The sequence below is a fragment of the Apus apus genome, chromosome Z, assembly GCF_020740795.1.
Source record: "Apus apus isolate bApuApu2 chromosome Z, bApuApu2.pri.cur, whole genome shotgun sequence".
NCBI lineage: Eukaryota > Metazoa > Chordata > Aves > Apodiformes > Apodidae > Apus > Apus apus.
The window spans coordinates 72001560-72029546 of record NC_067312.1 but is presented as its reverse complement, the minus strand read 5'-3'; the positions used below and the strand labels follow the sequence as shown (position 1 = coordinate 72029546).

At 37.4% G+C, this 27987-nt stretch overlaps 1 protein-coding gene across 2 annotated transcripts in view; it reads left to right on the top strand.

The window, feature by feature from the left end:
• Positions 1-27987, top strand: part of EDIL3 (EGF like repeats and discoidin domains 3) — a 247748-nt gene that overhangs the window by 119099 nt on the left and 100662 nt on the right. For both annotated transcript variants that reach the window (XM_051643225.1, XM_051643224.1), the window contains one exon: positions 8660-8788. In XM_051643225.1, the coding sequence (XP_051499185.1) occupies positions 8660-8788 (129 nt within the window). The remainder of the gene's footprint in view (positions 1-8659; positions 8789-27987) is intronic.

Here is a 27987-nt window from a genome sequence, read left to right as displayed (position 1 = left end):
TTAAAAATAGACCAAGTTCAACTTCTGTGGGTTTTTAGTTAAACTGAGAGACTCCTTTATTTTCTTTAAGCCATATTATGAAGAACCAGTGTAATGGTACCTGAGCCCTGAAATGTTTAGATGTTTATATAAATTTGAAACTGAGAGTGACTTTTGAAGGAAAAAAAAATACCTATGAGTAAGAAAGAGCAAATAACTGGAACTAGAACATGTTCATTCATTGATGAAGATGCTTCAAACTTAAGTGGCAGAATGAGCATATTGACTAGAATAAACCATTTTCATGATTACAGCCCCTTCTGGCAGAGGTGAATAGCACATCTGAACATTCCAGTTGTCCTCAAAATTGTGCACTGCAAAGCAGGCAGCTGAGATGTAGCTGTAGTTTGGACTACTGAACAAACATGCTGTCCTTCAGGCCCACCTTTGTAAAGAGTGTTCTTGGGAAACAGTAGTTTTCTTCTACAGGTGAAATCTACAAAATACTTGACAGAAACTAGATCTTAACTGCAGAGGAGGTGCACTGGCTCGAAGTACTCATACTAGTGAGACCTATCTCCCTTGGCTGCATTGCTAGAAGGTATGTGTCATCCTTGTGTCTCTGAGCTTAAAGATAGGTTGGGACATAAGTATGCATTTTGGTATGATTTAATGATCCCCAGAACTCAGCAGAGGAGGGATCGTTTCTGTCAAGTAGTCAAAGTGTTCTCTGAATTATCACAACCCCCACAAATACACACAGCTGGGGGCATTCAAAACCAGCCTCTGTGCTGCCAGGTAAGCCTTGCACAATCATATTAAATTACTAGGCAAAGTAGTAAATGTGAGGAAAATCAGAGACCTTCAGAAGCTATTGTTATATACCTGCCCTTTTTTGTGCAATAAAGCAGTTTTATGTCAGAACCTGTGGGGACATTCCTGCTGGTTTTAAATGTTCATTTGTATGCCTCTGTGGAAGACATTTTCTTTCAAATAGGATTGTGTCATATTTTGCATTTGTGTCTACTGAACTTTGAAATCTATAAGCGCCCATTGGAGGGACTACGTTTTCAAAAATCCATTTAATTGATTTTTTAAAGGGATAATGAGGAGAGTAAAAGATCAATATACTTCTGAAAAAGAAGTAGTCTCGCATTTATGCATATATGGGTGGTATAAACATAATTTTTAACTGTAGGGAGAACAAATATGTATTAGTAAGAAAATAATGTCGACTATAAAGATTCAGACATTAAACTCATCTCAGATATCTAATGCAGATTTTTAATTACCACTCCTTGACTAACTTCTCCCTGGAGGTAGCTGTTCAAGGCTAGGATGGATGAGGCTTTCTGCAGCCTGGTCTAGTGGGAGATGTCCCTGCCCATAGCAGGGAATTTGAAACCTGATGATCTTTGAGGTCACTTCCAAACTTAACCATTCTATGATTCTACAGTAGGATTCTTCAGCTTTCTTCTCAGTTGTGGGAACTGATGAGCAGCAGGGAGAAGGTTTAGGATTACCTGTGCAAGAACCTAGTTCAGTGTAATAATCCTTAACCTCTTCATCATCAGAAACTTGTGCCATTCTGCTACCTCCAGCATCAAGTAGATTAATTCTTCTCTTCCCATAAAGATGAAGGAAGTCATATATGCCACTGGCTACTTCTGCAGATGTTTATTTAAAAATATAAGAGCTTTTGCTTAGTGGGCTCTGTCACTGCTTATTTTGAAGACTTTGCTTTGGCAGAGGAAACATCTGAAGCATCATGTAGTACAAAAACATGGAGGGGGTGAAGACTTCAAACTAATGTTGTTAAAACTATGTGAGATTTCTCTGATAAAGATTTCAACCTCCTGAAGAGGAAAAAACAACCACTATTTGGCTGACATTCATGGAGAGCCAGGAGAGTCTTAAGAAAAGCTAGGGGTATGAAGACAAGAAGCTAGAGTCTTCTTCTTTTACGTGAAATGTAAAATTATTTTACATCTTTTATTAGTTTGATGATAACTCCAATATTTGTTTTGATGGGTTTTGGAGCTCAGTATATCATCAGAGTAACACTATCTATTAGTCTTACTTCAGCAATATTCTACAAAATAAATGAAGCAATTAGCTTTGTAGCTAACAGTATCTCCATCTTGTTACATATCAAGGTCAATATCTAATTTAGTATTTTTCATTAAAGTTACATGATTTCTACATGAAGAGAAGATGCATTGATAGATAACATCAAAAGTGTCAACATTTGTATTGCACTGCCTTTAATTTTACTTTTTTTAAAATGTGATTTGGTGTGTGTCACTCCATTGGACTATATTTTTCTTTTATTTTCTCACTATGTTTTTCATATTTTTAATTTAATCTTGTCTTAGTAAGGAGTAATAGATTTTGTTATCTGATTTTCTTCCTGTTTTAGCACTCCAGCGAGCACAGTTTTGAGTATAGGCAATCAGGCTTCGAGGAGGATGTGACTCATGTAAAGTACTTGTTTAGCTACATCACCTGTACCTGGCTTGTGTTTTAAAAACAAGTATCTCCCACCAAAACAGCAGCAGATTCTGTATTTCACAAAAAAGGCTTACATGGTCTGGTGGATGCATAAGAACTTAGTGCAGATGACTGTGACTGAATGGGGGAGTGGTAAATGGTTATTGAGTTGGGGGTTATTTGGTTTTGATTTTTTTTCCTCTTAAGAGTGCTATTTCAACTACTTTCTCATTTCTTGTACTTTGCTAAGCTAATGCTACACAACTCCACTGTTACCTGTTGTACTTCAGAGTTGGCCTTCGTCACTTTTTAAGCAAAAGATTTATCAGAAAAGATACCTGGCAAAGCATCTGTGGACTTATTGACAGTGCATCTCAGTGCATCATGCAAAATCTTGCACATGTTCACTGTATGGCTGACGAGGTGCAGAGCCTGCCCCTTCAGACAGGCTCTGTGTCTATCCCTGATGGAGGTGGCACTGTTGATCCATATGAACTCAGGTACAGTTCTTCCTGTCTTCAGCTGGGTGAGGAGTGGGAGGACCACACTGCTTCATCCACAATGCACTAAAATAATATTTTCTCTTTTTTTCTTAAATTCTAATGGATCCTGGACACTTAGAAGGGACAATAATTAATGCCATACTTCACATGTACAGATACACACTGTAGCTTGCTCATGTGATACTATGTAATTTAAATGAGAACAATCAGAATTTTAGGTAATGACATTCACATACACATATTTAAATGTGCTTTACAATTATAAATGTTTTGTGGCTTTTTTTGTTAATTTGTTTGGTTTGTTTTCTTAAAACTGTAAGAAGATGCAAAAAAAAGAAGCTCAAAATAAAACCAGGTATTTTAAAAAACACATTTCCTCCAAACTATCAGGAGAGAAATGTAGAAAGAAATTTGGATACTTCTTTCTATTACTGCAAAAGAATTTTAATATTCTGTAGGACAAAAATAAGTAACAGTTTTCCTAAATAGGTTAACTCACTCTTTGTATATATTATCACTATCAAAAATTACATTCTTAATGGTAAAATGATGCTTTCCTTGTTTTCCTGGCTTTTCTTGCTATAGACAAATTTAAGCTTTCTCTCAATTATGTAATTACTGTTTCAGTATTGCTTTATACAAGTTTTTATTTTTACAAAGTTCTAGTTGACTGTACTTGTCAAAGAATAAAACAGATATCACAGTCCTGCCTTGAGTCCCTTTGCAGCTCTACTGAGGATGCATTTGTTTGATTTGTCCATCTGTAAAATCTCTGTGATTTCAGTAACAGTGTCTAAAAAATTTAAGGCCTGCTATGTTTTAATTTAACTTGCAATATTTTTAAAAAACAGCTTGGGACTTCAGTTATATAACAGGATGGTATATTTTGAACTATACTTAATATGTTGGCTAATACCGCTGGAACTGCACAAAAAAAGACTCAAAAGAGCAGCAAAGTGAAGAGATCTATTACTTTTAGTGTGCAATTAATCTTGTTGACATTATTTTATATGAATGTGGATGAAAATGCCTGGAAAGCATACCATTGAATTCCAAAGCTCATTAATATTGATCAAATGTTGTTGTTCTCTTTGTGCTGGAAACCACTTAAAGATTACTCACAAAAGTATTACAGTGCTATTGATTAAAAAAACCAAATCCCTCAAGTCCACTGCTTTCTGAAAATCAGTTGACAAGTTTGGGTTTTTGTTGTTTTTGTTTTTTGTAAAGACAGATGTTTTTGAACTCGCTGCTATAGATCTGAGTAACTGAGAATATTAATCAGATTGTCAGGGAATTAATTATCCTGCATTCAATAAAAGGTTATTTAAAAGCTTATACTTCCCTATGAAAGTTTGTTGGGACCTCTTGTCATCTGACAGCAGTGCCTAGATCTTACAAAGAATTTTTGATGCTTAAATGAAATGATAGCAGGATTAGGGCCCAGATCCTTCGAGACCTGTAAAAGTTTGTGTAACAGGATTCCTATAGACTCAGTAAAAAAACCAAGATTCATATGCTTGAAGGTTCATGCAGTTTAAATATCTTGGAGATTAGGGATCTCAGAGAATAATCTTCTGAAGAACTGGGAGAAACAAGTTATGATTATATAGGCTTTTTAAAGTTTCCATCATTCATTCTTCTAGAACGCAGATGAGTCTAACCCATGCCTGATTGTGACAAGATAGCAGATGAGACATATATGCACAGATCAAGTTATATTGCATATTACATTGGGGCCTTAACTCCTTAAAGTAGAAGGCACAAGCATAGTCAAATTGTAGGGAAATTGGGAGATTGGAATAGAAGTTGTGGTTTGAATGGAAAAGGTATTTTAACAATAAAATTTGCTACTTGTAGTTAGATCAAACAATAAAGGTTAACCATTAAAATGATGACCACTTACCAAGTTATATACTAGGCCTGGAACATTAATTATCAATTTTAAAGGATTCTATAATCTTAAAATTTAATTATGATAATTACTTAATGTTAAGTTTGCTAATGAAGACAATTGTCCCTGGTGTCACAGTTTGACTCAGGATTGGCAATTGCACCAGCAACAATAATGCTCTTGATCCCCTCCCTGTACCACCCAGGTAGGGAGGAGGGAGAGAATAAAGGAGAGAGACTTCACAGTTTTAAACTAAACTAGACAGCTTTAATTAAATACTACTGATGAAAGAAAGTATGTACAGTTATATACAAATGTGTTCAGGAATGTGCAACACCCTGCTGCATCCCCCCACCCCCAGCAACTCTCACTGCATCCCCTGTGAGCAGTTCTGAAATGTCCTGGAGCTGCCAGAGAGAGCAGCAGAGCAGACAGGACCTGAGGGGAGAGTGATGAGCGTTAGGAATGCACGGGCCTGGTGATCAACAATGATGGACAGATGGAGTCCTCCCATAATGCCAGCCATGGATGGAAGAGAAGAGAAGAAGAAGCAGAAAGGGGCTTGACTTCTGTGATCCCTGACCTTCTACCAAGCTTATGTAGTAGTATGGAATGGAATACTTTGGTCAATTTTGCTGTCCGTCTAGTCCACTTCTCCTTAAGGGAGGGTTGCAGATACAGCTCTTCTGCTCCTGTTGTATCTTAAGCAGATTCAACAAGTAGAGCCAAGTGTCCTTGGTGTCTAAGCAGTAATATAAGCTTTCCAGCATTATTAGTCCACTAGCTGGAAAGCGTGCTGCTAGTTAAAAGAGAGCTCACTGGAGTGAGAAAAAATCAGAAAAAAGAAAATTGGCTTCATCCTGGCTGAAACCAGGACACTTGGGCAGATCTTAATTCTTGAGAATTAATCTCTCTGGCAGGCATCCCTGCTGGAGAAGAAGGTACAGCAAGCTCCTGGGAAAATGTATGGGAAGTCCCTTCAATCAAAGATGGGACCAGTCTTTTATAGAATAAGGTGGATTTAGCCATACCTCCAAAATCTCTCATTGTAGAAAAAAAAGAAAAACGGTAGGAAAAAAAAAACCACAAAAAAACCCAACAAAACAGAAAGGCCCTGTTCTCACCAACCAAACTCTTTTGTTTATCTGTTCGTTCTTACTTTATCTATGTTTCCGGCCTAGTTGTGGCTGGGCTGGGCTCCGTGCTCTTCAACACTGGAGAGCAGCTGGTATGAACACCAATTTGGCCTCTGTACCTTTCAAGGTTTTTACCAACTCAGATCTTGCTAGTCCTTTCCCTTCCCATGGGAATCTTTCTACTGGGCCTGCAAAACTGAGAGACAAAATCAGCTGAATAATGGAGTAGAACTGAGGGAGGCATATTGAGAGATGGAGCATGCTGCTGCAATGCCCTTTTTAGAAAATTAATGTTAGCTGGGGAAAATTAGATGATTGTTGTTTACTAGTTTCAGTGTACTTATTTAGTGTTTCCTGTTGCTTTCAAAAATATTTTTGAACTACCAGCTTCTATTAACAAAAAAAGAAAAACGCCAAAGCAGTTTTACTCATATAAATTCAAAATACTGCTATTATATGTCTATGACCAAATAATAACTATAATCAGGCAAAAAGAGTGTTCATATTGTTGATGAAGGTGCTTTTTTTTTTTTTTCAGTAGGAAGTCATGATAGAAGACTAAGATTATTTAGAAATACTATCATGCACCAGTATATTTATTACTGTGCACCTCAAATGACCTTCTAAGCCGTTTTACTTTGGACTGATCTGAGAAAATGTGAAGTCTAAAGAAAATCAATGAAAGTATGCTGAACATGTGCTTAACAAGCCATATAGAGAAAGCAGCAAGCAAAATGAGAAAGTAATTATTAAAAGATTTATAGTTCTTGGAAGATTAGGGATCTGCTTGCATAGAAGTAATTAACATATGAGACTACCTGCAGGTACTCCCCAAACTGCAGCAGTCTGATAGAGTCTTGAAAAAGAAATGCAGAGCTCATATTCACTGGGAGACCAAAAGTGCAAATTATTAACTATGTTTCTTCCCAAAATATAACAGAGGAGAAATAGCATGAACAGAAGCTGTGATACTTGAAAGCCGTGAGTCTTCCTAGACCTGTTAATTAAGTGATACATGTTGTGTGGAATTAAGAATGTAGTGTACCATTAGCTTTAAAGTGTCGTGCATAATGTGGATGGGAAAGGACAAAAAAGGCAACAGTCTTCTCCTTTTCATCTTCATCATTTTTACCTTTTTTTACTACTAATTGAATTTAGAATAAGCTACTATATAGTCATGCCTTTTATTTGTTGGGTTCAGTGAGATATATCCGATGTTTAATGATGCACACAGCATAACTTCTGCAGGATTGTGTCCTAGAATAGGCTAATGGCATAAGTTTTATCACAAATATGTACATGGATAGTTTCTCAAATTGCTATAGCCACCTGGGCAATTATAACTGGGGAATGTGTTTTGACATCCCCGTCATTTTAATTTTTATCTTTTGCAAATTAATCGTTTCTTAGAGAGTAGAATTTTCACTAATGTGATGTTCAGAATGGAAGTTGTGGCTGTGAACATCTGTTAAACCTTTGGTTTGTGAATTAAAACATAAACTAATAGGCAGGTCCTCAGAAGCATTAAACTTATAGCTCTTTGAAGATTAAATAGTTAAAATCCCAGTGTTGATTTTCTGTAAATTATGCTGTGGAAAGAGATTATTTTCTGCTTTGCTTTTGTGTGTTTGTTTTTTTTTAAGTAAGTCAATAATTAAGATATTGTCTTTCAGTAAGTGAAGAATAACACCTTTTTTTGTGTGTGTAGTTGGCAAAGGTTGCAAATAACATACTTTGTCTTGAATTCAGAAATCTTTTCACACACAAACTTGCACATAAGGCTTTCCAATCAGTGATTAACAGTTCTTTTTTCAAGTGAGATTGGGAAAAAAAAAAAAAAAAAAAAATTCTTCTGGTAGGAGGTACGTTACAGGTAGTATGGGTAGAAAAATAAGATATAAAAGGCCTTTAAAATATGCAGTTTAATGAGTAAACATTAGACCTCAGTGCAGAAGATGCTCTTATTTAAAGGTGTGTGCGGTCACTGCAAACCTAACAAATTAGATCTTATTGCTGAAATTTTAGGTATCTTAGCATGTAGTTAGTTGGGAAAAAAAGACTTGGTTAGAAGAACTTTTTGAGATCAGCTTGAAGTGGATATGCTAAAAAGCACTATGGTTGTGCTAAAGAAAACAATGGAAAAGGGATAGTTGTTTTAGTAGCTGGTAACTGCTGACCCAGAGAGTCACATAGTCAGAAAGTCAACCAATGCCAAAGCAAAGATCTTCTCAAACTGCTAACTTGACATGTAGTGATTATTCAGGGCTATTGTGCCTATCTCTTTGTACATGATAAGCAAATTTGATTAATATAGATTTCCTCAGTGGTATAAAAGTTAGAATGCCTGTTATCTTTAATAGGAGAGCAAGATTTAGCTTCTCTGTCTCCTGTCTTCTCTTACACTAAAAAATAATGTTGTGATTAATGAATAGTGACATGCTTCCTGTTTCTTCTTGTTCATAAAAATCTTTGCTGGCAAGTTATCTGAACTAAGTGAAGGGTATATTGTGGATTAGTGAAGGGAAGTGGATTAGTGGAATATGAAGGTTTACATAAGGGATTTTATTTTTTTAATGAATGCATATAAATGACTGCAATTATTATGGTAGTTATTATGTATGTATATATACTTCTCTTTTTTTTCCCCCCTTTCTCAGGACCCTGCCTTCCTAATCCATGCCATAATGGTGGGATATGTGAAATTAGTGAAGCGTACCGAGGTGACACATTCATAGGATATGTTTGTAAATGTCCAGAGGGATTTAATGGGATTCACTGCCAGCACAGTAAGTTCCACATGGTAACTTTTATTGTATTTATAGATAGGAGCTGTTTTATTTCTTGCAATGTTGAGGATTAATACTGGATCTGGTTTTCTGAAGTATATCAATCTTTAACCTTTTTATTTTAACCTTGTATTATGAGCACGGTGATATTACTGAATACTACCATATTGCAGAAAATTATCTTACTTCCAACTCACTGGACACAACAGTGCATAATTTGATACACATATTGGAGAGCATAGTAAGAGAAAGTAACCATATTTAGCATGGATTTCATGGAAAAGTGTATTTGTGAATATTTTTTGTGAATTTTTTGTTAATATTGCATGCAAATTTGTGAATAAATACATCTTCTAGGTCTTTCTTTACCTATGCATTTATAAATTATGAAGAAATGTTTTGAATCTCAATACTTAAATTCAAGGATAGAAGTTCCAGACTTAAATTTTATGTGATTTAATCCTGTTTAATGTACAGTATCTGGACCTCTTTCTAATCACTATTGTTCATGTGAAGAGTTTTTCCTGGTTTCAGGTCAGATTTGGAACAGTAGGTTGGTATCCTAGTCTTAGAATGCGTATTTACAGAACTGACAAGTAACCATGTGGGAATAATGTATCTTGAGATTTCAATATCTCATGGGCAGGGGGCGAGATTACATAGTAAGATGCACACTTCACCAACCAAAACTTTTAAGAAGTAAATAGGAGTTGCATGCTTGTACTGACAATCACAAGTCCATGTTTCTCCAATTATTGTCATCAGAAGTTCTGTGTGATCAAAGCCAATTAATTATCAAGAGCTTTGCATGTTCATCTGCAAGTGACTGATCAGGTCATGTTCTAACCTATACATGTAATATGCATTATCTATTTGTCATTCAGGTAGAAGCTGCTTGGTTTTTTTTTCATATGTAAAACTCATTTAAAACAAGTTCTTACCTAAGGAGAAACTTGTTGGCGAAATTTGTGCAATAAAGCACAGCATGGTTTTTAAAATCTCATGTTATTGATACATTTGGAAGCCAACTGTTACTTTGTCACAGTTTGACTCAGAATGGGCGATTAAACCAGTGACAACAATGGTCTCAATCCCTCCCACCTAGGTAGGGAAGGAGAGAGAATGAGAGAGAGACTTTCTGGATTGAAAACTAAACTACACAGCTTTATTTAAACACTAACGATAAAAGAAAATATGTACAGTTATATACTAATGTGTTCAGGGAATGTGCAACACCCTATTGCCTCCCACCTTCCCCAGCAACTCCCACAGCATGTCCTGAGCGGTGAACAGTCCCACAATGTCCTGGAGATGTTGGAAAGAATAGCAGAGCAGACAGAAGTTGAGGGGAGAGTGATGAGGGTCCGGGATGCGTGAGCCTGGGGATCAATGGTGATGGATGAATGGAGTCCTCCCTGGACGTCAGCCATGGACGGAAGAGAAGGGAAGAAGAAGCAGGAAGGAAGTTGTCTTCTTTGGCTTCATCCTGGCTCAAACCAGGACATACTGTTTGAGGGTTAAAAACTCAAAGAAATAGTCAAGAATCCAGTTCCATTTGAATATAAAAGACAAACCCACTCATTCAAATCAGAGTGAGTAAGTGCTGGATCCAGTCTACCTTAATTAAATGTTCCACTTGTCTATACTTTGAAGTGTTAGGAACCAATATAATCCAGCTCAAGCAGCTATGTATATTACTAATGTCCCTTTTATACTCAATGGAAAGTGTCTCCGAAGACCTGAACATGGATATTTAATTTCATTAACTTTGGCCATACTCCCTCTCTTAGTTAATAACATAGGTAATGTAGGCAGTCCCACTAACATAATCTCATTAAAATATGTGTCTAACCCTACCACTGCAAACATGGAAGTGTTGGACATCAGCCACTCCTTTGGGATGTGTTCTGTCTAACCCTAATTCTGGGGATGAACATCTAGTGCAGCTGACTGCCAGCAACAGTAATACTGACTTTCTTTTGTTTTAATGGTCATATCATTGGAGGAGGACTCAATCAAGATGGAGGACTGAGTACATAGCACCATTGTGATAGCAAAGGATAGTTGTTGGCAGCCTTCAAACCCTGTAGGCAGGATTCCATGAGTCTGGAGGAGAGCATCCAAGATTAGGTCTAGCTGTAACACAGGAGTTACAGCAACTTATAAACTGTATCTGAGATACATTATGAGTGCAGTACCCTATGGTTCCTAACCCTGTTTCTTGGAGTTGCATGCATTTAACATGAGTCTGACACATGATGATTGAAGCAAAAGTCTCTGGAGAGTGGAAAGAGAGGATGTTGTGTCTCCCCCTCCATGACTGCTGTGGCAGACCACTTCTGTGTGCCACTGATGTCCACTTGTACAGAGGAGCTCAGGTGAAGACACCCTCATGTGGTGTAGCATTCTAAGGCACGTTCCATCATAAGAACAGTCACATAGTCAACATGTGACACACAATGCTACTCTTCCATTAAATGTCAAAATGACTTTTGTTGAGGATGCAGTGAAGTGAGTAATGATAGAAATTTTCATCAAGCAGCATACAGCCATAGCTATCATAGTTGTCAGGGTTGGAAGGAACCTCTGGAAATCATGTAGTCCAACACCCCGCTAGAGCATCATCCCCTACAGTAGATCCCACAGGAACACATTCAGATGAATTTGGAATGTCTCCAGAGAAAGAGCCTCCACACCATCTCTGGGCAGCCTGTGCCAGTGGTCTGTTACTCTGCTGCCACCAAACAACCCCTGGAGGTCACAAATCACCCTCCAAGATCTCCATTGCAAATCCAAAGCCCTTCTGCAGACCAAAAGACCATGGCACAGGCTGGGAAGCATCTTCCATCAGGGTGTCGCCCACAGTGCTAACGGCAGCAGCGTGACACCCCCACTGAACCCAGGCTCTGGGTGCCAGCCACCTCCAGAACCTTTTTTCAGCTGCTAGGGGATCTCCACTCAGCCCTCAGGCCCACCCTCACAAAGCTCCATGTGGGCCTACCCTGCATATGTTTAACACAGCTGTCTGGAAAATACAATCTTCTGTTATCTAATTCATGAAAAAAACCCATTCTGTAGTTCATTATGGAGTGATTCATCATAGTTGTTTGCTGGGTCCCCAGTACCCTTTTAAAAATATTCTGGTATGTAGCAGTTAGCTAATGATCCTGATAATCAGCAAAGTGTATTTATACAAACTTCAGAATAAAGTGGAGCTCTCACAGGTGATTCAGATTCACTGTAAGGAGATTAGAACCCAAGAAGACAGCTAAGGTGATTGAGCTAAGACAGGTTTATGTGAACAGTTACTCTTTGGGGAACAATGAAATTCAGTCCTTTCCAGATAATCTGCTTTAAGATGTGATAATAAATCATATACAATATATAGGTGTTCAGAGGCTCTCTAGGGATATCAGCTATGAGAAGCAGCGGAGGAGGTCTCTGCAATCAGGAAGACATATGGGACTTGCAGTGGTGGACTTAATATAGCTTTTTTATATGATACCCTTTAGCTCAATTCACAAAGTTCCTTTGCTTCACAAAGTTTGGCAATTCATTTCTGAACTCACTGTAAATCAGTTAAGAAGTCTGTCAAAATAGTTCCATCATAAAAAAAAGTAAATTAAAATAACCTCATTTCAAGACATGAATCTTCAGCTAAACAGCTACAATTTCAAAAAATCACATTGTACTTCTCTTGTACAAGGTTTTTTTTATCTTGGATTTCTTTCATGTCTAATATTCTGTTGCTAAATCAATTAAGCTAGGTGATTGATTTTGCAGTCAAGATACATCCTTAAAGTTGGTATTCTGTTCAACAAACATCCTGTCAGCATTTCTGAGATTCCTTGACCTTTTATTCATGTAAAGAATGAACACATACATTCTAAAGGAGATCATTAGCAGTTTTACTGATTGTATGTTCTAGATTTATTACAGAACTTGTATTAATTGGTAGCTCTTTTCTGAAAATATTCTGATTCCCCAAGAGCAAAAAAGCAAGCGAACTTTGCCATTTCAGGGCTCATAAGCTAACTAATGTTTGGATAGGAAAGTCTACCTCAGGGGGAAACTGGGCAGATTTTTGTGATGATATCCAAGAACAATATGTTCTTTAAATATTCCTCTGTTGTTTAAGAGGCATTTACTTACCTGCTTAGTTTGAAGATTCTTCCCAAACCTTCTCCAGGTAGCAGTTTGTCATGCTGTTAATGTATGGCAGTCTTGCTTTCAAATATGCTATTGGCAGCATCTAGTGACAAGGAGAAAGGAGTTGTTTGCCAGAACTATCTTGAGGCAAGGCAAGTCTCCCTAAGGTCTTACTACACTGAGAAATCAGCTCTTCCAGAGCACTTAAATTCCAGGAAACAGCATACAGCTCATTCACCAGAAATAAGCAGACAATCATTGAGTGCATTATAATTCTCTTTCCTTTAACCATGGACTTAAAGAAAGTCAATATCACAAGATCTTTCTGGCTTTTACTGAAAAAGACCTACTGCTATTCATGAACCAGCATCGGTTGTTGAACCATTATCAACGTCACTAATCACTTGTCATATGACAGATGAAAATGCTGGACAAACAGTTGCTGTTCAGATTAATAATGCCTTCATGTAAATATAGAGGGTTTATAGTGTCACCTATTAAAACAGCCTAGAGATACACAAAATAAGTAAAAACCTGTGGAAATACTCAGGAGACCAAAATGGACAGTTTTTCCAGCAAAAAAGAATTCCATAACATTGAGAGCTGTAGACAATATTAATTATTGTGTTTATCTGATAGAGGTTGCCTTCTGAAGAAAAGAGGAAACTGAGGCATTAGTGACATTATATGACAACATGTGGTTTACTGGCTACTACTCAAGTAACTGAAATTACAGACATTAACCTGAAAAAGTCACATTTGAAGTAATAAAGAGTTCAGATTTAAGGGTTTGATCTGTTTGTTTTATATTCTGATGATCATTAATTTTCTCAGCCAAAACTAAATGCCTTGCATTCCAGGAAGAATAATGGTTATTAATCAAACACACTTAATAACCTAAGCAAACCCTTCCCAGTTTTTGTACATATTTCTCTGCCTTCCACCTCCCTATCATGGAAGGTCTGTGTTATTCACAGGTGTTACATTCATGTACTGGGAAGCTGCACCAATGGGGCCTGTGTGGCAGAGCATCAGATCACATTTTGGTAGGACATTGAGGCATCATCCCAAATACCAGTGGCTTTTAACTGGGGGGCTGCAGTTGGAAAGGCCAGTGACCATGCATTTCTGGCCAGTTGACATAATGCAGAATCTACAACTTCAGCTCTATCAGTAAATACAAATCCAAGTAACTTTTCCAGCTATGATGTAGAAGTACATGTCAAGAAGCTGTAGAACATGCTTTGGCATGAGTTTTTTTGTGTTACAATGAGGAAGTGCTTCTAATGAACCATGCCTGGCTGCAATTTGATGGTAGAGCACTCCAGAAACCATTCCCCACAGGTGATTTTCAGGCTGGTGTCTTGTTTTGGAGGCTAAAGCCAATTATATCTTGCACAGATGCAGCTTGTTCCAAGCCAGTGGGCCCCCTTGCTGAGTGGGCAAATTTAATGTACTAGGGTAGATACAGTTGCACCATACCAGGTGTTCATTCCATACTTCTGCTGCTCAACACTCACTATGGCTTCTCCTTTAATACCTGTTTGGGCTTGCGGAGCTCCAAATCTAATTCAAGCTTTCCTTTTTATTCTCTGTGTGGGGTTCATTGTAATTAGCTGCATGCATAGTTTTAACAAATGACACTAGCAGTAAGTTACACAATGTAGTAGCAATGCCTATATAGTGTAGTAGTAGTACATTGCATATTTGTCTTAGGAAGCTTATATTTTTAAGCATTATTGAGCTGAAGTCTATTCCTGTGTGTGACCAGTTGTTTAGACAAGAAGTTAAGGAAGACGTGTATGCCATTGCTTATTTGGGAATCTTCTAAAATGTTGCTTAATTAAAATGAAAGGGAAAGTGGGTAAATTGAAAGATGTCTAAAGAGTGCAATAAGAAATAATACAAAAAGCAAATAGCCACTAAAGTCTATTGGAATAAAAAGTCAATACAATATTGTTTCTAAAATAGGAAGTGTGTAACGTGAAAAACATGGAGCACAAAATTGGCAGAACCACTAGGTGGGAGCACAGTGAATGTTTGCCCCATTCACCGAAATCCAGAAAACGTTTTGTGTGAGACTGCCCAGAAAAACAAATGTTTTAATGAGGAAAAAAATGTTGTGTTTATCAGTTGAAAACAATCCTGCTGATGTATCTTCTTACAACAAATGTGTGGTGAGACTGAACAACAGTGAGAACAATTTTGGGGCTGTTGGAAGTAGGAGACTGTTTTCCTTGAAATCCAAATAAATATCTTGGTTAAAGCACTAGGTGACTGACATAAGACTACCTGAAGCCCAGAGAGAAAAAGCATTACTTCTCAGGTGACAAACACTGGATGCTTCACATGAGAGGTCAAGACACCCCTGCCATGAAAAGAAGGGGCATAACTTGCCCCCTACTTGAAGATTTTATTTTGTTCTGTAATAGCCAAGGATTGGCTTAAAATTTCAGGTAGGAAGTACAATATCCCTTCCAGTTTTGTTCCACTCTTGTTGGCATGTGCTTATATAGGCCCTGTTTATTCTTCTCATTCATACAGACTTCCAATAGGTTGTTGAATTACAGGCCTTAACAATTTCCTGATGCATTCAGTTTAGTAGTCTAATTAGGCTGTTATTGAAAAAAAAATCTTTTCAATTTCAAACCTGCTGTCTTTCAGCATCTTTAAATGTTTCTTTTTTGTGTGTATCATAAAAATGAAAGAAAAGCAGCTTTTGAATGCTTTCTGTATGCCACTTACAATTTTTGTGTACATTTGTCATGTTCCCTCTTACTTTTTCCTATGAAAACCATTCAGATTGTTTCCTTTTCTGCTTCATATGAGAGTTTTTCCAAGACTTAAATTATTTCTCTGTGGTCTCCTCAGAACCCTTTTTGTTCTGTGTTATATTTTATTGCAACAGTGACCTATGCTGAAGACAAAGCTGTACCATTTATTTGGCAGAAGATCCTTACAGTACTTTCTATATTCTTTATGCAGCATTTTGTCAGATGATGCTTTTTGATTTTTCCTGTTTGAGCCCGAACTGGATGTTGATCTGAGGCTTTTATTAAGCTGCCTTCTTTGATGCCTAAGTTTATTTCAGGAGATATCATAATGGGAGGAAATAGATCTTCCTGATTGCCTTTGGGTTTTATGGGGATATTGAACTGAGGGGTGGGTTTATTATGACCTATTCGCTGACTGAACTATACAATGAAGGGCACTTTTAAGAAAATGCATGTTTCTATGGTATAAAAGTCACTTAGGTTGTCAATAATCATTATAAACATGCTTTGTAGCAGGGTAAATGGCTTTTCCCCTAATTACTGTCTTTCTTAAGAATTGGTATTAATATACTGTGGAAAGGAATTAGTGTTCCAAAAATGCATGAATTGCTGTTTTATTGCACATGGTCTTAAAAAGATGACACATACAGTTCTTCTTTATTTGAATTAATAATACCAAATTAAAAGTGATCTCTGTAAATTCAGTAACAGTTATCTCATTGTAATTTCAACATCACACAGTGTCTCTTTTGTAACATAAATATATGCCTTTTCATTGAGTTTCTTCAGAATAACTGTATTCCTGAATACATTACACAAAAGTACTCACAAGGAGTCTTGCTAATGCTGCATGAAAACACTTTTGCAAAAAAACTTAGTGTCCCTTGTAGTTGTTCAGTAAATGCACTGCTTTCTTGGAAGCTATGTGTAAATGATCTTAAATGGCTTTATGAAATAAGAACGTGGACAAATGTATGAATTATGCTGTTACACTCATAACAGATAAATATTGTAAGAAAATCATTAATAGATTCAGGACACTGTAAACCATCTGGTCTCTTGCACTTCTACTTCCATGGGCTGTTTTTTTCCTTAATCTATCATACCAGAGCTTGCAGTTTATATTTATTAACTAAAATGTCTCATACTTAAACAGTTTCATATAAAGAATATTTCATCTAAAGACATGATGTTGCCCTCTGTCCTGGTTTGGGCCCAACACGACAACCAAGGAACAGCCCCATGGCTGCTCATTCAGCTCCCCACACACACACTCTGGGCTGAGGAGAACAAAGCTCATGGGTTGAGACAAAGGACAAGGAGGGTTCTTCACCCATTAAGGTCCTGGGCAAAACACTCACCTTGGGGAAAAAATACTAATTTAATTTCACACTAATCAAACACACACAGGACACAGACACACACAGAGCAGGGCTTGCATGTGTTACCCCACCCCTCCCTTCTTCCCACCCCCAAATCCCTTTGTTCCCAGTTTCTCTCCTTCCTTTCCCCCCGCAGCACAGGGGGATGGGGATGGGGTTTAGAGTCAGTTCACAGGCTGGTGGTTCCTGCTGCTCCTTCCTCCTCAGGAAGAAGGATTCCTTACAGTCCTTCCCTGCTTTCCCAGAGGGTCCCTCCCATGGGAGGGAGTCCTCCACGAACCTCTCCTTCATGAGTCCTTCCCACCAGGTCCGGAGCTGCTCCAGCCTGGGCTTTGCACAGAGTCACGGGCTGCTCAGGGAACAGCCACCTCCCCTGGCTCTGGGGTCTTCCAAAGCTGTGCAATCAAAGTCCACTGGCAGCAAATCCACTGGCCACAAAATCCAAGTCCACTGGCCAAGTTCACCCCTCCTGGCACCTTCAGGGAATGTTCCACCACATTCCTCCACGAGTGCAGGGGCACAGCTGCCATCTCGCCATGGGCTGCAGGGAAACTTCTGCTTGGGCACCTTCTTTCCCTTCTTCCTCACCAACCACCAGCACTGCTCTCCTTCCCCAGCACAGCTCTTCTTAAGTGCCTCTCTGCTCAGCTCTTACCTCAGTTATTTTGTATGTTAATCTCAGAGGCACATACGTTGGCCCTCTAATGGCTCCTTGGCTGGGTTTGGAACAGGAGGAGCTTCTCAGCTTCTTACCAGAGCCACTCCTGGGGCCCCTGCCCCACTACCAAGAAACTCACCAAACCAAACCAGAACACCCTTGCCATTCAAAATTCAGTTTACATCAACAGAGGATTTTATTGAACAGAAGCAGCAACAATTAATTCATTATTTCTTGATGTATTATGTTCATTCTTTATCACTTAATGCTGCTTTATATGATGCAGTATTTACTGTATAAATATTTTCAGTTTTCTTCAAGATTATGCATTCAAACAAGCAAAAGGTATTATCTTGGACCGCAATGTAATATTTTATGGTTATTTATTATTTCTTTATTATTTATTATTTTAGTATTCTTATTATTTTATTGTCTTTTTTGTTGTTGGTCTCCTTTTTCGGGTTCCCTTTCATACTTAGAAAAAAAAATTCATTTTCATTTCAATTCTGTTACAAAAAGTGGTAGAATATTGTTTGCTTCACTGGAAAAGGTCATTTTGTAATACCTACATGCTACTTTTTCCTTCTCTTTCCAGTACTTGAATTGAGAAAATAAGTATCTCTTACTGCTTTGCTTGCTGCATTTCATTTCCAAATTCAATATTCTGGTTTTGGAAGCTTTCCAGAAGCGTGACAATTGTCCATTTTGTTTAGTCTTAATCTTCTCCATGGGAATACTCACAATGGTGTCTTATCAAGGATTTGGCATAGAAAGATTGCAAAGGAAGACAGAGTTTAAATGGAATAACAGTGATTAGAAAACCTAAACTAAACTAGTTTTTCATGTGATCCTTTAAATAGTGTTACTGATTTCTGTTATTGTAAGTTTTTACCTTCATGCTTGTCAGTCTGACAAGCAATACACTGTGATGACCCTGTTTTCCATCTCTTTATACAACTTCATCTTTCGAAGAGTCAAAGAATGCTTGCTATTGAAAGTGATATCCTTCACTTTCTGCATGGTCATAAGCCCTTTCCTTAAATCTTTGAATATGACTTATTTGGCACAGGTTTGAGATACTAAGTGACCTACACATTGGGCTGTTCCCAAATTGTCACTTACATAACTTTTATTCAAGAAAGGGCATCAAGGAGAAACTCTTAACTACATTATTACATCAGTACAGAATTATTATTGTTTAATGTGTTAGTATTTGCAAGCCTGACCGAGCTGATGATCTATACCGTAGAATCACAGACCCTGGTAAAAAGTCTCTCTCCAACTTTCTTATATGCCTCCTTTATATATGGAAAGGCTGCAATATGGTGTTCCTGGAACCTTCTGTTCACCAGGCTGAAGAGCTCCAGCTTACTCAGCCTTTCTTCACAGGAGAAGTTCTCCAGCCCTCTGCCCATTCTCATAGCTTCGTGGAGGAGGATTCACTTTGTCAGGTCCAACCTCAGAGCTGGATGCAGTACTCCAGATGGGGTCTTATTAGATTGGGAAGGGAGAATGACCTCCTTTGACCCACTGACCACATTTCCTTTGGTGCAGCCCAGAATACAGTTAGCATTGCTGGCTTATGTCCTGCTTTTCATCCACCATTATCTCCAAGACCTTCTCTGGTGGGCTGCTCTGAGGCCCTTCATCCCTCAGTCTGTATTGATATTAGGGATTTCTTCAATCCATATGCAGGACCTTGCACTTGGCCTTGTTGAGCTTAATGAGATTCACATAGGCCCACTCCTCCAGCATGACAAGGTCCCTCTGAGTGCCATCGCTTCCATCAAGCATGTCAGCTGCACCATGTCATGGTGTCATCTGCAAAGATGCTGAAGTTGGATCAATCCCACACAAGAGAGCAATCGATAAACCACAGTAGAATTATGGAAGGTTGGAGAAAGAACACAGGAAAACTGGAGCTGAACAAAGCATCTGTTCTCTGTTCCTTCTCCTTGCTTTTTATGCACATTTAGGTAGAGGAAGGAAATTACAAGAGAGGTTCAGCATTGTGATGTTTTAGGATGAACAAAACCATATTGCATCTTTAAAGGAAGGATTGCTTTCACTCTGTATTGCACTCGCAGATTCATGACAGATACACCAGCACGTGTCTGTGAGAAAGATAATGAAGATAAATGAAATCTTGAAATGAAATCTCATTATTTAATGTGACAAACTTACCATTTAGAATTTAGTCAGACAGTGGCATGGTCTGATCCATCTGTGTAGGAAGCAGCAATTATAAAAAAGATGGGTTTTGTAATTTAGATGTTTTTTCTTGTTTTTCTTTTTTATTGTTCTGCTGCTGTAAGAACTGCTGTGCTCAGCCATCTGTGTGTGTAGGTGTGTCAAGGACGTGGAATTAAAATACTGCATCTGTGTTAGGAACTCAAGCTGGCACACGAGTGTGTGGTTCCCTGTTACTATACAGAATACTAGTATTTCCCTTGTTTATTGAACTCGTGGAAAATTATATAGCTGACTTAAATGTTTGGAACTTGAACAATTTAGGTGACAGATTTTGTTAAAATAATAAAAAATAAATTAGTCATCAGATGTTGTTTTTATACTGCAGACCCAATGAAGCAGCTTGAAGAAGTTTAAGAGCTTTTTATAAGGAAGATCCAGAAATGTATTCAGTACCCTAGCTACTCTTTTGAAATTATAAGTAGTATTTATTCATGTGGATACATTTTTGAGATCAGTGGGTTTATTTCTAAGTAAGTGGTACACAGAGGGTGGGAAGGATACAGCATCAGAATCATTGCCTGTGTGTGCAAAACTTGAAACAACAGTACTTGGACTTGAAGCTCAGTATAATGAGATAATAGCCTAATAGTATATACCAATCTGCATTACAAATGTATTCCCTTTGTATTCATAAAATATCTCAAGCAAAACTCATCGTGCTGTCGCATTTGCATATGAATACCCAGGATATTCTTCTAGTTTGCATTTATTCTGATGTGTTAAATAACATGCGATTATATCTGTAGGGCATGTGAATGAGTGTTTTAGTTTGAAGCAGGAATGCATTTTTAAAGAAAATCTCTTGATCATCTCCACTTTCTGAGCTTTGCTTTATGTGACAGCAGTTTCAGAGCAAGATTTGGATCCCTTTAAGAAAATAGTCTGGTAGTTTAAAATTCCTCTAGGATTTACACTCTAGGATTTGACATAAAACATTCCAGTGGGTAAATGGGCATTTGGTCCACCCAGCCAGCCTAGAACTTGTCCAGAGAAAATGTCCCTAAGATATGTGTGGTGACTTGCAAATGTTGTGCCCTCAGCAACTCTGCAACGATAATTCTATGAGACCACACTAGCTACAAATGTAGACATAATCTGTCTGTGCCTGCGTTTTTATCCAAGTACATTGAAAACAGTTAATAGGTATTGTTTCTCTTCCTTTTCTTATTATTTGTTAAGAGACACTTGGTTCTCTGTGTGGTCTGGCCTGAATTTCATTTAATCCTCTGGTGCGATTTCCTGATACTGCCAGAAGTGATGGTGACTGTCTTAGCTGAGAATATGCCCCCATCAGACTTCAGTCTGAATCATCTTATCAGCCTTGTCTGGAAGTGTACAATCTAACCAAAAGAAGGGATTTTCAGTGGAATTAGATCACTGAATGTTGCCACACAAGTTATACCAGAGAAATGGGGAGACAGTACGTATGGAGGGACATAAAAGGTGGAATTGGCAGCTCTCTGTTTCTAACAGGTTACATATAATACTGAAACTGAGACACTTCCTTTTTATGACTGCTCTTAAAAACAACAAATATACTCCTAAGGTTTTCCAGAGGAGCTTATTAGTTCTTACTGTGACACTTTTCTGCCTAGGTGCATAGACCTTCTGTAACTAACGCTCAGTAGTTGCTTATAGTGTCAGAAGGACTTCTGCTGGGGTCTGTGCATGGCTATGAATGAGCAAAAATCATAGCATTCAGGAACTGCCCCAGTACAACAGCACATTGGCAATTAATTGATGTTGCATGGTCCAGACGAGTGTGCATTCCACCATAAAAGAGAATTTAAATAACTGTTTACCTGCTAATAATAGATACATTTTGTAATCCTGACAGATTTCAGTTTATTCTCAACACAAGTTAGTAAGGCATCTGGTTCTGAAGATGTGTGCTACATGATCCTTTCATGTGTCTAGCAGAGATATTATGCATACAGTCATTACTCTCATGTAGTTCTCAGAGTTTATTTAAAAGCACTATTCTTTTCCAATACCAGTAGTTTCCATTAGTCTTCTCTTTCTCTCATCCTTTCTACTTTCTGTTGTCAGCCATACTTAAAATGTAAGGGACGTATACCAACATGAGAAAAAAGAGAAAAGAATTTTTTACTGAATCTAAAATTTAGAGTTAGCAGTATTTATTTCTGGTGTCATTATTTCAGTACTGTACCAGAGAGAAAGCCTCCTCCCATTTCTCAGCAAAAATACTTTTTACAGCAGTTGTACCACCCAAGTTTCTCAGTTATGCTACAGATATATGTGTAGACTGTAAGGCAATTCCTTAGCTGATAAGCATAGTTTTGGAAAATGCATAAACCTATTTGGATAGGTCTTATTTGATGTGATCATCAAGCAAAGGTGACATTGCCTGGGCCAGCTGCCATAAATACAAGTTCCAGTTCTGAGGCATGTTTTTAGTGCAGGATATATAACTCTTAGTGAGTCATGAAGAACAACTGGGGTGTATGTGCCCTGAGGTAATAGAGCTGTCAGTCAGGTGGAGACAGAAGTCATTGCAAAAAATATTTTCCTTCCTCTGCTAGACAGTCATTAGCTATGTGAGGGAACCATTTCATACAGATTTGATGAGATCTTCTGTTTCACTGTTGAAGATGAGACAAGGAAATTACTGTAGTACAAAGAAAAAACAATTGATAAGTGGTTAGCAATTAAGTGTGTTTGCCACAGATAATAAATATTTATACATGGCATATGTGCCATATGTATATATCACAGAATCATATAATTGTTTAGATTTAAAAAGACCTCTGGAGATGATTTAGTAAAACCCCCATCCTCAAACCGCATCAACCAGAGCAGATTGCCTAAGAATGTGTCCAGTTATGTTCTGAATATTTGCCCAGATGGAGGCTCCACAACCTGTCTCCTATGTTTGACCACTCTCACTGTAAGAAAGCATATTCAAATGGCCTCTCCTGTAAGCAGAGTCCATTGTCTCTTGCCTGGTCTGTGGGCACCACTGAGGAGAGTTGGGCTCTTTTTTGTTTATTTCTTCCCATCAGATATTTATACACCTGGGTAAGATTACTCTGAGCCTCCCTTCCTGTAGGCTGAGCAACCTCAGCTGTGTCAGCATGTCCTTGTAGGTCAGATGCTCCAGTCCCTAAGTCATCATAGCCTTACCCTGAACTGACTCCAAAAACTCCATGTCTTTTTCCACTGGGAAGCTCAGCACTGGACACAACAATTCAGATGCCCTATGCCTGGGAGCGTTCAAGGTCAGATTGTTTAGGGCTTTGAGAAACTTCTCCCAGTGTCTGGATCATTAATGAAGACATTGAACAGTGTTGGCCCCTGTATTGACCCCTAGGATACATCACCAGTGATTTGCCTCCAACTGGACTTTTTGCCACTTCTCAACTGATCAACACCCTCTAGGCCCAGCCATTCAGCCATTTGTATTCCACCTCCGTGTCTACTTACCTAACCTGCACACTGCCAGCCTGCCTGTATATTATGAGAGACTTACCAAAGGTGAAGTAAACAAGATCCACGGCTCACCACCACCCACTGACCCAGTGATCTCATTTTAGAAGGATATTAGCTTGGTCAGGCATGGTTGCTTCCTCATAAATCCATGCTGACTACTTTGCATCACCATCTTGTCCTTCGTGTGTGGGGAAATGCTTTCCAGGACAGCTTTCTTCATCACCTTCATAGGGAATGAGGAGAGGCTCACTGACATATAGTTCCCCAGGTCACTCCTCTTGCTGTTATTTTTGTGTACATATACTGTAAGCAAGTGCATAATCCTTATAAGATAAAGAATATACCTATCCTTATAATTAACACAGGGATTTGCTTCAGTGAATAACATAATTTTTTAAATGCTGGGTTAAGCCATCCATTAATTTACGAACCCTCCATAATTCTGAAACTATTTATAAATGTTCTTTTAGTCTGATATGTGTCCATGCATTTTAATTGTTATAAAATGTGGTACTCCATAGGCACTAGAGGAGAAAAAAAGTTAGAGGGCAGTGCTAAAAGATCTAATTCATTCTCCTATTTACAGTACTGGATTATTTCTGTGCTTAATCTAACAGTAAGATTCATAAGCAGTGAAGCATGCAGATATTTTTGAGAAACTAGAAATATGAATTTGAAAGATATTTGCAAAATGTGGAAGTTATCTTTATGAAGCACATTTATGTGCACTTGTGAAATATAAGTGCACTGAAGTCCCACAGACAACTTTTTGTGAGAGCTTAAGTGAGATGTATGTGGATTGGCCATAAAGGAATACTCTTCACTCTGTGTATATCAAATACAGACATGTGAACAAATGCAACCATCTGTTTTAGTCATTTTAGAACATCCATCATCAAATCCTCCAGGACTTGTTGGTCTAATAGCATTTTTCAAAACACATGCCATAACTGTACTCATGTGAAAAGATATATTCCCTACACTCACTCTATTCTGAAATGCATAAACAACTGCATTTTGAAAAAAATACAATTATTTTACGATACAAGAAGGAAAGTGCACTAATTTACTGACCTGGGTTCACAGTTGCTTTGAAAGTAATTGGACTTCTAGCCAAGAGCTCACGTACCCCTATCTTAACGAATAATCCAGTTAGAGTTACAGTCTAATGTTAGATATTTTAAGTTTACTCATAAAGTTGGAAATTTTTGAGACTTGCTTGCAATAAAAAAAATATTCACAAATTTATTCACTTTTTAATAATATTTTTTTTTTCTCAACTATGGTTAAAATGGTTTGCCAAATGCTTGTTATGTAAATAGCCAAGTGTTTTAATAAGGTTCATGGAAAACTATAGGAATTTTTGCCCTGAGGACATACTTTCACAGCATAAAACAAAATGTTAAGTTACCTATTGCAACAAAGGTTTCCATGCCAGTATACATTAAAAATAATTAAAACTGAAAAATCTACTTCAATTTACTAAAAAAACCACCAAACACCAAACACAGCTATTTTACAGCTAATAGGAAAGGTCCGGGGAATGTAATTCCAAAACCCTATTAAATGTTAATAAAAGCCATTAAATTATGCATTTAGACAGGTGAATAGAAGATCAGGAAATATCAACATAGTTCAGTTTTAGAGGTGTGAACTCACAGAGAAAATAATAATAACATGATAGTCCCTATACCTAAAAGATAAACATTTTGCAAGACAGGCTATAGGCACCTATGCAGGTTTAAATTTCATTGTATGATCAGAGCAATAGTCAGTTTTCTCTTTTGTTTTATGGGAGTTTTCAAAACAGGGATAAAATGTGTGCCTAAAAAACAGAAAAGAAGTATGAAGAAAGCCATAAATATTGCTGTGAATACAAAAGAGATGTGTAGTTAGAGTGGCAGAGATTCCTGAAGAGTCCTATCTTACTTAGAATCTGCTCAAAGTCCTTTGAAGTCATGAGGCACCTTTATACTCTCTCTAGAAGCCCCCATCAGACTTTTATGGAATTTATTATGTGTTCTAACTAATGTTTTATATCATTTCCAATAGTTTCTAAGGTAAACAACTGAAAACAGCTTTTGCAGTGTAAAAATACAGAAAAAATTCATTATTTGTTCTCTTGTTGGAAAACCTGCACTTGATAATATGTGCATAGCTTAGAGCAAACTGGTCTAGCGAGTGGTGTCCCTGCCCATGCAGGGCAGTTGGACCTAGATAATCTTTAAGGTCTCTTCCGATCCAAACCATTCCATGATTATATGATAATCTAAGGAAGCCTAAGAAGCCATAAAATTGCTTTGAAATTCAATCCTATATTAGGTAGGATGCCTACAAGGCAGTTTCTGACAGAACTCTAGATAGGAACAATTGAACCCTTCAGAAAACTGTGTTACATCTTTAAATGTATATGTGTATGTATGTTGCTGGTTAGGTGAGTATCTCAAACATTCACACATAGTCAGGCCAAAAGTTCTGAACTATGTCTAGGCATTCATTTTATTTCCTTGGCTGGGGTATTTAGGTTGCCTGTTTTGGATTCAGAATACAGCTGCAGTAACTCTTACCTGACTTACTGTCTTCTTAATGGAAGAATACTCTCTGGTGTATATATATATACACACACACTGAATGTTTGAACAAAAACTGAAAAAATACTCGTAGGCAGCTCTGTGATTAATTATTCTAGAGGACATTTACCACAATATATTGTGCCAAATACTTGCAGGAGAAGTAAAACTTTATATAGAATAATGACAGTAGAGGTAATACAATGTTTAGCCTCTGAAGGTGGGGGGAAAAGGATTGTACATTTTGTCTTGAGTGTAAAGCTGTTTTCTGCTCTTTTAGAGCATCAGATAATAAGGATATCTTAACAGTGGATCACTTCAGAGCAACATTAGAGTTGAAGTTTCCTGCAGGTTATTTGGCACATCATTTTTAGAGCCTTCTGTGGTCAGGAAACTAGCTTTGAAAAAACAAACCACTAAATTTTAACAGATGTCTGCCTTGTGTTGAATATGCATTGAATACATCCAGTTCAGATATCACAATATAGACTAAATTCCCAAATTTCATGGGAATATGCTAAAGTTCTTTTAAAATGTTTCACACATGGGATGTACCATTAATGTGTTAGTGCTTGTTTTTGTATAATCCTGGTTAAATCAAGCAACACTTATAGCTTATTTTTGGTGTGCATTAATTACAGCCAAAAACTAGTTGAGAACCAGATTAAAAACTTTCATAAACCTAAAATTAACATAATCTAAGTATTTATCTCTTCTGTATCTTTTACCTCCAAATTGAGGATGATGTACCTGTGCTTTGACATTTTTTGATGGTACTTAGTCATTCAGTTTAAATATATTTTTTTTTAACTTTTTATTAGCTTTTTAGAAAACAAAAAATATATTGTCTTCCTTTAGGAGACTTTTACAATTTAGGATTGTTTCAGTAAACCTCAGGAATATGTTATGTGTCCTCCTATATGTGAGTAGCTGCAAAAATTCACAGTTTATGATTAAACTGAGTAGCTCATTGTTCAGATAGCTGTATTAAATTCTATTGATTCTTTACCAAATAAAATTGCTGTAATTTTATTCTACTCAAGGGACCTTTACCATTTAATCTCTAGGATCAAAAAATGCAGTGCTTGAATGAATTGATAAAAATCTGTAATAGTAAAAAAAGAAAAAAAAAAAAAGAGTATGTAATCTGACTTTCATGGTATTTCTTAGGAAAGTAATGATTAAAAGTTTGAGGATCTGTTTAAGTACAAAATTCTGCAATCAAGATAATACACTGTGTGTGGTCTTAGTGTTACAGTTCTTATTCAGGTAATTAAATCTATCAGGACCAATATATAATAAAGAAAAAAAAATCTATAAGGAACCATCAGGCAACTACAAAAAAAACTGAAATAGAATTATTCCACACTGTTTCTCCACTTCATTCCTTACCAGTTTGCAAATGTAAGGGTATTTGAACACATTGAGCTATCAACAACTTTTATTTTTAAATACAACTGAGTAGGTAAGCTTCTAAGTTTTCTGTTTTGCTTTTTTAAAAAAGAAAATTGCAGGGTGGAGAGGGTCATGTTTCTCAATTTGTGATGTGATCCTTTTCCAGTGTATAGTTGTGAGTCCTCACAGAAGCCAGTCCTATTCCCATATGATTTCTCTATACTAAATTGACCTTATTATGAAAAAAATATTTGCAATATTAGTAAGGCAGAACTGGAGGGTGGCTAATCAATGCTTCTAATAAGGATCAAGTTGATTTCCAGTGTGGGCACTTGAACCTGGACACTGTGGCTGCGATGAGTGACCCATTCTCTCAAGGTAGAAGACTGATTAAAAACGTGACCTAGAGTTTAGACAAGCAGACCAAGTGTGATCAGGAGACCAAAATGACTATAAAATCAAAGGATATAAGAAATAAGTGTGTTTGTCAGCAGGAGGGAACTTGAGGAAGTCTGTGCTGCAAAAGGCAGTCCTGGATCAGAAACAAGGTTCAGGTGGTGGGAACCAG